General features: G+C 38.5%; 1 protein-coding gene across 18 annotated transcripts in view; it reads left to right on the top strand.

Moving 5' to 3' along the window:
* The first annotated feature begins 4,643 nt into the window (after positions 1-4,643).
* mpdz (multiple PDZ domain crumbs cell polarity complex component) overlaps positions 4,644-13,099 on the top strand; it is a 105,228-nt gene continuing 96,772 nt past the window's right edge. For all 18 annotated transcript variants that reach the window (XM_079867831.1, XM_079867843.1, XM_079867842.1 and 15 more), the window contains exons 1-2: positions 4,644-4,720; positions 8,002-8,076. In XM_079867831.1, coding sequence (XP_079723957.1) covers positions 8,061-8,076 — 16 coding nt within the window. In that variant the 5' untranslated portion in view covers positions 4,644-4,720; positions 8,002-8,060. The remainder of the gene's footprint in view (positions 4,721-8,001; positions 8,077-13,099) is intronic.

The raw sequence follows: 13,099 nt of genomic DNA on the forward strand, positions 1-13,099 counted from the left end.
GCATATCGTTCTTTCTCAGGGAACCGGGTTACATATAACCTAAGACGTCTGCTTTACAAAGACTTGTCTGTAAGTTGTGGTTGTAAGTTTGAAGGTAAAAAACCCCATCCAATTATTTATAAATTTTTTTGTATTTATAGGTTTTAAATCTGTTTAAAGGTCCACTGAAGTGCCTTGGAATGCGCAGCTTTGTATGATGCATTGACATAATTTCCACTGAAACAGGAAGCTAAGGCGGGACATATTGAATGGCTCCTCCCCTTTTCAAATAGCCAATAGCCAATAGCGTTTAGTTTACCTCACAGACTGCAAGCCCTACTTGACAGCACCATGGAAGCGAATTCAATAGTAGAGATGTGAATAAATTGTAGCCATTTCATTCCTAACCAACGTACAGTTGGAAAAACAGAATAAAACTCGAGCAACCAACACGTATCCAACCAGTGGCATAATTTTGTTTTAAAAAGTGGGTGGGAGAGGTGTGTTACGGAATCAGACTCATAAGACAGATTAAGCAAACTGGATGTTTATTTGGACAACAACTGAGCGGGTGAACTGGGAGCAGGTGAGTAGTAAGTGCAATGATGATTTGGAGAATGTTGTGCTGGCATTGAAAGGAATGTGTCTTCTTACAGGGATGGTGGTGGAAGAATGAAATACAGGATCACAGGAGACTTTGGAGACACGAAGGACGAGACACTAGAAGAATCACACGGAGGAGACTGGAAAATGACACTGCTTATGACAATTTATGGCTGCTATTTGACCTGCCACAAGACGGCGCTGTTTTCAACACTCTCGATGCTTAGAATCTTTTCCCGGACCAGTCAGGGGAAAGCCTCAGTGCTTCATGAGGCTTCATTTGCCCATCCCTACAAGACGCTGGAGAATGACACTGGAGTGGAGGTTTGAGAGAGCTCGCTGGAGAAGTCAGGTATTGTTGCACGAAAGTTAAGTAGTCCTCTTCATACAAACGTGAAGTGAGTCCTTAAGTAGTTGGAGTGACGATTGTGATGATGAGGTGCAGGTGTGTGTGATCAGGAATGACGTGCAGGTGGGAACAGAGGAGAGTGATGGGAAATGTAGTGCAGGAACCTAGCAGATCTGTAAGGTGTGCGTTTTGTTTTGTGATTTCATATCACAAAACGAATAAGTGGCTCTGCAACAGCGATAGATTGAAGCGCGTGTCTGAGTGAAGACTGTGCGCGAGAACACTGTATCTATGCAACTGATAGCAGCGGCAACGAGCTCAACAGGTTGATATAAAAACAACACATTTCAACACTAGAATGCCTCTTATTTGACAAATGAACGAAATGAATGCCTTGCTAGTTAACTGAAGATGTTTTTTATTTATTTGTATTGGTACATCCGTGCCGCGAGTTGTTTCAAAAAGTAGTTGGAACAATATTGACCCTGGCAAAAACCCATATTGCTCCACGACGTGTCGACGATGGTCGCTTTGGCCAGGTGGTATTTATAGCATAGGGGGCGGGATGCATTAGATTCTAGAGAGCATTTGATTGGACAGAAATTTTGATGAGATGCTGAAGTCCGGGGTGACGTCAAAAATCAGTGATCCATTTTAGCGGAAGTGAATGACTGTAAGTTTTTAATGCTTATATCTCCTAAATGCGAATTTTGTCATTGGTTTGGAACACACCAGCTTATTTAAAACCTTAAGCCTAACATATTGTAATGTGTGTTGCGTTTTGGAATATTGTCTTGGCAACTAATTAATGAGACTGATTGAGAAATGAGAAACACCAGGGCAGGAGCTGTGTATTTAGAGATGGGGGTGGAAAAAGGTTTAAATGGAGCGCAAATGCCGACGGACGGGGGCTTGGTTCCGGTTACATTGTAAGAGGAAACAGGACGGCGAGAATTCACCTTTTTGGGAGGGGGGTGTCGTTCACGGTTGGTTAGGGCCGCCGGCGATGAAGATAGATAGATAGCGGGTGCGGGGAGAGAGTATATAGGGACGGGAAGTTAGGAGTGCCGTCGCTACTGTGCTGAATGCTGATGCTATTGAATTGCAAGAGCGTACAAGAGCGTACTGGACTTTGGCCTTTTGAAACGGACTTACGGTGGGATCTAGGAGTGGAATTCCCCACTCCCACTCCTACTCCCACTAATGGGAGGGGCAATGTCGCCGTGGGCGAGTTATGTGGTTTTTAAAGGGCCCCTATTATGTATTTTTGAAAATTACCTTTCATGTAGTGTGTAACATAGCTCTAAGTGAATGAAAACATCCTGCAAAGTTTTAAATCTGAAAGTGCACCGTATATAAAGTTATTGTCTTTCAAAAGTAAGAGTCAACTCTCTGAGTCAATGAAATGAATTGTTTTTCAAACGAGTCATAAGCTGTTTCGTTGTGACGTCAAGACGAAACATTAGCATATTGCCCGCCCACTTATTGCGCGCGCAGACACCAGGGAAAACTTGAACCTCAATCACTGCTGCTGATTCCTGTGGATACTGGATAGCATCATGTCAAGAAGACGGCGCTGTGCTCTACAATGTGAAGGTAAAGCCAGTTGTTTTTTTTCACTGCCCAAGGACGAGCATGTAAAGAATCAGTGGTTAAAGTGAATCTTTACCACAATATCACAGCAGTATAATCCTAAACTTTTGCTGTGTTCCCTTTATTTCACTGACGACGACTTCTCAAATCTCGTTCAGTGTTCAGTGCAGGATTCGCAAACCGCTTGCTCTTGAAAGATGGTGTTCAAAATACTTCATTGTGAGTTTTATATTGTGTAAGTCTCCTGCTAACTGGCTAACTCACGTTATCACTGTCTTACTGAAATACTTCTGCTAATCAGTTGTGGGCCACGATTACCTCAAACTGTGTCTATTAATGCAGATTGTATGTCGTTCTCTAGTTTGAGTAAAGATTAAGCATGGAGCAAGATTTGTTTTACCAATGTTTATGTTACTGTCATTCACGCTAGAGCTCTGCTAATGTATTGCATAACTTACATGGACTGTTATTGATACAGTTTCCACGTGTTCACCGCAATATATTAGAAAAATACTCTGTAAATAAATTAGTACAAGAAAAATAAAAGGTTGATGGATGTTCGGGTTGAATAACTAGATCTTCCAATGAATGTTTCATCATCGTACTCGCACTCGCATTCGCATTGATATGGTAAAATCGACGTCATTGTTCGTTACTGTGTTTAGTTTACAGTGCAGGAAGCCTCAGGACCAGCAGAGCTTACGTTGTTATGGCAATGGGAGTTTTTGTTTTCGACGCGCTGTAGGCTACACGGTAAACCAATCACAACAGACTGAGCTGAGCAATCTGAGCAGAGTATCTCAAACATAACAAACAGTCTTAATAGAAATTAAAATTGAGACTGGAAGTCTGGGTCTGGGACTTTTTTACATCTTCCACAATCAAAACAAAGAAATGTAGCTAATAAATAAAGCATTCACTGGAATTTAGCCAAAAATGAGACCATTTGTGACCCTGGATCACAAAACCAGTCTTATGTTGCACGGGTATATTTGTGGCAATAGCCAACAAAACATTGTATGGGTCAAAATTATAGATTTTTCTTTTATGCTAAAAATCATTAGGATATTAAGTAAAGATCATGTTCCATGAAGATATTTAGTAAATTTCCCACCTTAAATATATAAAACATTTATTTTTGTGAATGGATGCAGCACTATCGCCAATAGAAATGGACAACTTTAAAGGCGGTTTTCTCAATATTTCGATTTTTCTGTACCCTCAGATTCCAGATTTTCAAATAGTTGTATCTTGACCAAATATTGTCCTATCCTAACAAACCATACGTCAATGGAAAGATTATGTATTCAGCTTTCAGATGGTGTATAAATCTCAATTTAAAAAAATTTACACATAAGACTGGTTTTGTGGTCCAGGGTCACATTTTACCAATCACACTAGACACTAGGACAATTTCAATACCAAACATGAACACGAACTCACACCGAACATTAGGGCCTATATATGACATAAACGTAAAGTGAACTTTTGTTGACCTGCGTAACTGAAGAGGAGAAGGAGAGAGCGACAGGCATGTCTGCAGTTTTTGCCCAGTGGAATGTGAAAGCATTGTAGGTTGGTCTTTTCCTGTTCTGCTGTTGGCATGAGAACATTTCCATGTGACAACTAGCACAGGTTTCACAATTTTGAATATATTTATTAATGTAATAAAAATATTCCTAAACCAACTTTTAGTAGGTTCTCTATATGGAATCCTGTTTCCACCACGGAATAAAAAGTAATTGCTACTTTTTATCTCAATTATGACTTTTACCCATCGCCATAGTTCATATTTCGCAATTCGTACTTTATTTCTCTCAGTCTCACATTTAGCCTACATCTCACAATTGTGACGTCCCCCCTCAGAATTCCGAGAAATAAACTAGGAATTGCGAGTTCCGAAGTCTGAAATGTCCCCCCCCCCCCCCCCCCCCCCCCCCCCCACACACACACACACACACACACACACACACTTCCATTCCTAACGATTCTAGTGCAATTTTCTTCAGATGTTTGTGAAGGTTACAGGGGTTCAGTGGTCTTGGCAGCCACAGAGCGGCGCAGGAGTGTGCGTGCGTGTGTGTGTGTGTGTGTGTGTGTGCGCGCGCGGGGCGGCTCCAGTTTCAAACACAGCGCCCATCTTTAACACAACACAACCGGACAGACTCCGTCCCGTAGCGAGATACCGCTGCTCTTGTAAGTTATGCTCTTCAAAACTCATTATTCTCCGTGAATGGTTGTGAATACCGCTGCTGTCTTTGATTTAATCATGTTGTGGATAGGCTACATTGTGACTAACGCTTTTGTTAGAATGAAACAATGTCGCGCGCATCATCTATCCTTGTATTAAAGCCGCCCGTATATCGTTGTCTTAATGCCGTTACCGCACTTCGTTTGCTCTGTTTTGTAAACTTTTCTCGTAGTTCGTCACGCCAGCAGCCTGTTGCTTCATCGGTGCACTGTACGAAAAGCGGATTTTATTCCCGACAGGCCTGAGGACACAAAGAGATCAGCGCGATCTGCGAGTAACGGGACATACAGCAATGTCCCAAAGCAGGCACTTTTATGTACCGAGGGTGGATTTTTGCTATATGAGGTGCACAATAAAGCTATTATTATTTTCAAAAGCTACTTTTGAAATGGCCTTGTCCCAGATCCAGATTAGCATTCCTAAAACATGGAAATTCATAATAAAATAAGTATTACATTTTGAAAAAGACTAAACAATGAGCTAAATGAACAAAGTATTTAAATTATTCAACTATTTTAGATCTATTTTTACACAAACTACACCCATCATTTCCAGGACCAGCAACAATTTGCCCCTAAATTTAGTGTACTTGGTTACCATGGAGACAACTGTTTCAGTGACAAACATTAGATGAAATATAAAACATGAAGAAAACAACTTGTGAGCAGTTTTGGTTAGTGTTATAAACAATGAAGCTGCAATTTTATTGAATTGTGCAAAACAACAACAACAACAACAACAACAATTATACTACATGTAGCATGTAACAAGTTTACTGTCAAAGTGTTTCCAAAAGTCCAGGGCCAAAAAAAAAAAAAATAAATAAAAATAAAATGAACCAAAATGTTGCGAACAGCTGCTGTGGGAACAGTGTCTTATGCAGAAAACATGCCAACTACATATGTGTAACTTCAAATAGTGATATCTCATTCATTGCTTTATCACCCTGTAATTGCAGGGTAGTAAATACTACTTTTTACTATTTTAGCTTTGATCTGTTTTTGAATTTTTTCAGAAATGGCACATGCATCTGTTTGAAATGGCTGTTTGTATTGGTCCTGGCTGCATGTTGTCTTACTCTAAACTGTCATGGGACTATGTGTAGGAGGGAAAAGACTTTATCTCCTTCAGCTTCTTGTTGTAGATGTTGTCGTCACCGTTAATTAAAACTGTTGGGAAGCGCCACATAAGAGGTTAATCCTCACGTAAGAGCATTAGTCCATATGAAGACAGCAGCGAGGCTAATGTATAGAGGGCGGATAGGGTTTGCAGTGTTAATGCTATGCTATGCTTATGCAGTGGTTTTCACATGGTTTTGGTTTTTTAAATATCTATTGAATTGTGATGGTTTTATGCTCTTGGTACCCAATAATACAAAGGGTGAAACAAATAGTAGTAAACGATGTTTAATATCTTTGTTGAAAATTAACTTGTATTTAACAGAGTCTGGCTTGTTTTTTATTTAATTACACTGCAGTTCAAAAGTTTTTGGTCGGTAAGATTTTTTGAATGGTTTTGAAAGAAGTCTCTTATGCTCACCAGAAATACAGTAAAAACAGTGACATTTTATTACAATTTAAAATAACTGTTTTCTGTTTGAATATATTGCACAATGTTATTTATTCCTATGATCATTACTTCAGTATTCAGTGTCACATGATCCTTCAGAAATCATTCTATGCTGATTTGTTGCTCAAGAAACAGTTATTATTCTCGATGTCAAAAACATTTGTGATGCTTCATATTTCTGTGGAAACTATTTTTGATGAATAGAAAGTTCTAAAGAACTGCATTTATTTGAAATAAAAATATTTTACTGTGATTGCTGCTACCATATCAGAAACAGCCAAGCATCAAGATAGCAGTGCCTTGTCAACACAAAACGCTACAGACACTGTCCAGACTGCTGATAGGGCAAGTATTTTTTTATCTCTGGCCAACCACTTAGGGCCTGCCGATGGCAAATAATGTATGTTGGGCTGTTTTACCTCAGCATGGGTAAATCTTGTCTACCTCCCATTGTAGTCAGTGATGATAAAAACTCACATTAGTGTGTGCTGAAACCCACAATGCAGCTATTCACTCTAGTCATGTCGCTTACAAGCGTCTCTTAGGAAACCAGACCCAGCCTCTGTGTCCCATCGTCATGGGAACCACGAGGTGGTCAGATGAAAGAGTCACCTGACCTGTCTGAGATTTAAGACTAGTGCTGTAATATGCAGGTATATGAATATGAACTGGTACACTGTTCATTTACGACAAAACTGGAGAACTAATTCTGTTTGAATTAGGGTTTTCTTTTTGACAATTAAATTATTTTATTCCTCTAAAGCCTGACATATGAAACAATAATAAGAAAAATCAAAAATTTTGAAATGGAATAGTTTATCAAAATAAAATCAAAATAAAGTGTGCATATGTGTTATGTTTTGTATCATATTTGATACGTCAGGCTTTTATGGCTCATAAAAGAATATAAAGTTCACACTCGAGGAGGAAAAAAAAAACACCTCAATTTTAATCAGAGGCCCAAAATGAGCAAAAATACGTACATTTGGTGCAGATGCTGATATTTATTCTATATGGACAAAAAGTAAGATGAAATTCTGATAGCTTGTAATGTAGGCTAAATCAGTGAGATCTTTATAACAGTATAACAGACTACTTACAACTTACAAAAAAATAATATACCAGTTGTCACTGCTAATAATATGTCTTAGTAAGATGACATTTAAATGCTTAGTTTTATGATCTAAGCTTTGTAGATGGACAAATGGACAAATACAAGTTTCTCAAAAACCTGATGGATCATATTTGATACTTTATTTTTTCACACAAAAAAAAATGGTGTATGGATAATCAAGTAAACCTAAGTGCTTTAGTCTTATAAATGTTCATCTTGTAATATTACCAACAATATACAATAATTCTTACGTTTACTTTATAAAAATCAGTAGGCCTAAATATTTCACTGCAAAAAGACGTTTTACAATTATTCTAAAAGGCCTTTTACTTACTAAAAAAGTATGAACTGTCAATCAGGCAACAGCAGGCATAGTAGATAGTGTGCAACAGGTTTTGATCATGTTGATAATTTAGATGCCTTAGAAATTAATGTATCAAACATGATGTAGTAGATGCAATAAATTAATAGAGGCAGACAAAAAATGGAGTTTTGTAAGTCAAGTGCACTTGAAGCTAAATGTGATTTTTTTGTTGATTTCAGGCATAACTTGAAACCCAGGTAATGAGGGAAGACATTAGAGAGAGGAACGAAGGCACAAGATGATCGAAACAATGGGTAAGTTCATTTATTTTTGGTCATAACATTTCTGTGGAAATATGGCCTCTGATGTCTTATTGTACTGTGCAGGATTGTGGGTAATTGGTTGTGAACAGGAGGGCATTTGTGCTCCTCTGTAGAATGAGACGGCGTGACACATCAGTCTCAGCAACAGCAACAGTCTCTCTGGGTTTCTGAAACTCAAACTGCATATTGCATTTAAAATCCTTTTTATTGCAGGTGAATTTTTATTTGTGGTAGAAAAGTTTAAAATCTTCACCAAGGGCGTTTCTAGGTTTAAAAAACATCAGGGGCTGGGGGTGGGTAATAAGATAACATGATTTGATACAGAGAATAATGTATATTGTAGGCTTATATGCAGAGGGCAGACTGGTTCAAAAATTCATCCCTGACACTGTAGCCACACCAGCCCACATTACCACACAGACACGTGCATTCAAATGTGAGGTAGTTAGGTGGGTTCGGGGGTATGCTCCCCCGAGAAAATTTGGATTTATCAGGACCTACATATGTGCATTTTAAGGTGTTTGAAGGCCCAAAAAAATTGGATACCAGTAGCTTTAAAAGCATGTCAGTGGGCAGTAGCATAAATTATTTGTCAAGTAGATAACAGATTCTTAAACATGAGAATGATGATAAATGTTGAAAAAAAAAACGAATTATGACACAAGGCAGTTTTGATGACTTTGCAATATTGATAAAATGTTAGAATATTAATAATGAAAAATTAGTTGGGGCTACGCCAAAATGTGTAACATTTATGTAGCCTACAAAGGAATACAAAAGCCCAGACACAGAGTTTTGACGCAGCTTTAATCTCCCTTTTAGTTATTTCAATACTTAATTGACGACAGAACTCAACGTTACATGCTCATAGTTTCTTTTGCGTGATACAGGGCGCGGCGCATTTGCGCGTGATATTTAAGAGTGCGTGCCGCGAGCACATGGCTGACACAGGGGCGATTCTAGGATTTTTTCAAGTGGGGGGCACAAGAGGGGCCACAATTAATACAGAGGGGTCAGTCTTATGTTGTGTTTATATGTAAAACTGTAGATATCCAAAACATGTAAAGTTCAGTAAGCTTTAAAATCCGCAGTAAACAGTGATACCTTATCTTCTTTTAATGACATTTATTCAATGCTGTAAATAAGAACTGTCAAATTCAATTTGTATTAACTTTTCACTTTTCAGAAGTGAAAAACTGTAATAAATAAAATAATCCAATCTGTGAATAGAGTACAACTCACAAAAATAATAAAACTCAACATTAGGTTATATAAACTTTACACAAATCCTCACAACCTTATATGCTTGGGCAAAAATAAATAAATAGAACAGCCTTGTTTATACAAATGCAGAAGTATATTATTCATATAATTAATTAACACAATTAATTAATATAACTTTAATAATTAAATACAAAAAGAATTAACTTGTATCCACATCCTATTAAATTTGCATAGCAGCATTTGCAGTAAATTTGCATTGGCGAATAGACAAAATCTAAATATGCCAAGCCTAATTAGCCTTGTGCATATATGATTGTATACTATCATATATCCATACTTTCTGTTAGATAGCTACTTTTTCAAAAGCGTATAGTTTAACTACATGCAAATTATATGAATGTTATAAAAACAGTTTAGAATAGCTTAATTAGTCCAGTGTTATTTTAGTATTATTTATTTATATATAGGCTATTATACATTTTAGTAATATTTTATTTATATTGCTATTTATATTTATGTTTTTTATTTGAGAATGTTTTTGGATGTCATGACGTTTTGTCGCTAACTTCTGTGAATTCTATCTTCATAGAAAACGTATACATTACACACTTAATTTGAGACTCATATTGTTCACTTAGCTTGACACAAAATTCAAGAAATTAGCCAGATTGTGCCACACAATATTGCAAAACTGCAAGATATTTGAAGAAAAGCACCATCTATTTTATGTTTCAGACAGCAAAAAAAACTCAACATCAAATATCTTCATAATCTCTAGATATTATGAGAAATTATCCATAAGAGACCGTTACATACCATGTCCAGGTTGCAAATTGTGCATACATCAAAATTCTTTTTATGAATATGGTCCATTTCGAAGTGTTTAAATCCAAACAAACAATATTCGTAGATTCTCCTCTACTCCTGTATTGTTTTGTGCTAACACAGGGTCATGCAGCACGTAGACTCTGATCAGAGGCGCCGGCACCGCTGGTTCCCTTTCAGTCGTTCATGTTCAACATAGTCGACGCTGACTGAATGGGATCACGCTAGGAAGCCTGTCATCTTCGAGTACTATTGAACGAGCCAGTGCAATTGGCGTGCGTGATTCGCATCACACACTCCGCCCCCGCGGCGCGGGTATAAATACGGAAGTGGATGCACGCACTAGTTGCTTTTTGCTTCGGAGCCGATCGTTTTTGATTTCTCTAAAGAGTATTGTTGTGTACTAGGGATCGACCGATATGGATTTTTTAGTGCCGATGCCGATACCGATTTTTTTTCATCAGCCTTAGCCGATGACCGATACGGGCTGCCGATTTTCTTGAGCTGATATTTGGAGCCGATACTGCTTTTGCTCCCTCAATTTACATCATAAAAATGACACAATGATCATGATGATAACAAATGTTGCAAGTCTCAATTTAAAAAAAAGGATCATTTATTGAACTTAAAAAAACTATATTTAACAAATAGTAAAAACAGGTGAGGTAGAACAAGTAAAAAAAGAGTTCAGTGCTGAAAATACTGAAAATAATTATTTAAGCATAATTAAAAATGAGCAAAAGGTACATTTGTTACTGTATTATTTATTAATCTTTGTTAATCTTAGTTAATAAAAATACAGCTGTTCATACAGCTGTTCATTTGTTCATGTTATTCACAGTGCATTAGACTAACTAATGTTAACAAATACAACTTTTGATTTCAATAAGGCTACTATAAATGGTTAAATTAACATTATCAAAGATTAACAAATGCTGTAGTAGAAGTGCAGTTTATTAATAGTTAATGTTAACTAATGAAGTTAACTAGAGTTTAATAAACTGAACTTTATTATAAAGTGCTACTGATTTGTTATACACCGATCCAGACGTCTGGTGAGTTCATTGTTGGATAGATCAGTTGTTATAATGTATTACCATACATTAAATAGAATCGGTTCAAATGAGTCATTAGTGCGTGAATCAGAGGTTTCATTAGCAGACGTGGACGTGTTTGTGTGATTATCCCGGCAGTTTAGGACATCGCACAAGACTTGTGTCAACACAGAAAACATTTCATCACTGGATAGGTTTTTGGGTTTATTGAAAGTGTGGTTTGTGTCAGCTGAATGTGCGGAACGCTTTTCAGAGAAGATAAGGAAACGTTTTTTTTAGCACAAATCACATCCAGCGGTAATTCAGGAAAAAAATGTCCCAATCCTCCACATGAAACTTCGCTCTTCCGACCTTTTACCATCATGTCAATTCTCAATTGATTTGGATTAATATGCGCGAGGGAGGGAGAGCAAGACAGTTTGAAGACGGTGAGAGTGTGCGCGCGCCCGGCCAAAGGAGAGGCGCGCTCTCTCTCTCTCTCTGCTCGTTCTTTCAGCAACATGCGACCTGTCACAAGCGCAGTTTTCAGTCATCAACATCACTCAGTGATCAAATAAGGCTTTGGCGGGATAAAAATTTGCTTTAGCAACCGCAAAAAAAACGCAATATGTGGCGGCCGGTGTTGATTCTGTGGTGCACTGCCACGAATTAGTCTGTGTGGGAAACTGACTGGAGAGACGCACACACCACATGCGTCCAAACCTCTGCCAGGTGGTCGCTGAATAAAACTCCCACAAATACCACGGAACAACGTCGGCATTACTTAATCCTATGACCAGTGTTCGTAACAGCTACCGTATGCAACTTAGCTATTTGCAGCTCCCTAAATACAATGGCAAGCAGTTTTATAGAGGCATTCGGCATTCGCGTTTTCCATTTGGACCCACAAACTTGCTTAGCTATAGTTGCTAGTACATATAGAGCTACGTGTTTCCACTTTCAAAGTGTATGGCAATATTTCAGCTAAGTCAAACAGTTAAAAGATGCTTTGGAAGTTTAAAACTTATCGTTGTCTTGAAGAGCAGATTCCAGCACTTTGTTAACTTAGTGGGGGAGGGGCAGTGCAGCGTCTCCAGCAACACAGAGCTGCCTGTGGACGCCTGTCTGTAAATGATGCCGGGAAAAAACTATCGGCGAACGCAGCAGCCGTGTATCGGCGTAAAAAACGCAAATATCGGCCCGATATATCGGCCGGCCGATATATCGGTCGATCACTATTGTATACAACGAGCGAGTGTGTCGGTGTTCTTCTAGGAAGACTCTCCCAGTTGCTGGTGGTTCTACAGTGCGAGTGCAGAGGTGATTGCAAGCTTTGAGCTCTCAACTGCTGTTTTACCAGCATCAAATTTCTGTGTTTGTTGACGGCTGGTTAGAGGGCGGAAAAATGAGTGCTTCACTGTTTCAGTTCACTGTTCAGTGTTGCCGCGGTCATTCCCCTGTGTGCTCCGGCACTGGTGATGGGTCCCATTTCCTGAAAGAGCAACATGGGTGCGTTTGCATCTTTTTCAAGATGCCATTCCACCCGTAAGTTTCTGGATGCGATCATTCCCTGTCCCCCCAAATGGACGGTCACAATAGTTGTATCACGTGTTTGTAGAATGTATATATTAGTGGTGGGCCGTTATCGGCGTTAACGTGCTGCGTTAACGTTAGACTCTTATCGGAAAAAAATATCGCCGTTAATCTATTATCAAAGTTGGGTTGGGAGCTGGGTCTATTGGCTACTACGCAAGCTATGATGACTTTCACCTAGATATTTTAGCGTGGATGTATACTCGGTACGCATTTTCAAACCGGTTTGTTGGACCATTTTTCCTGCCGACCAAAATTTTGTTATTTCAAATGTAGGCGGGTCAACATTGCCCAACATCAAATGGCAAACGTAATGCAAGCGGAACGAAACTGAGCTA

This window comes from Squalius cephalus (genome assembly GCF_949319135.1).
Source record: "Squalius cephalus genome assembly, chromosome: 3".
NCBI classification, from domain to species: Eukaryota; Metazoa; Chordata; class Actinopteri; order Cypriniformes; family Leuciscidae; genus Squalius; species Squalius cephalus.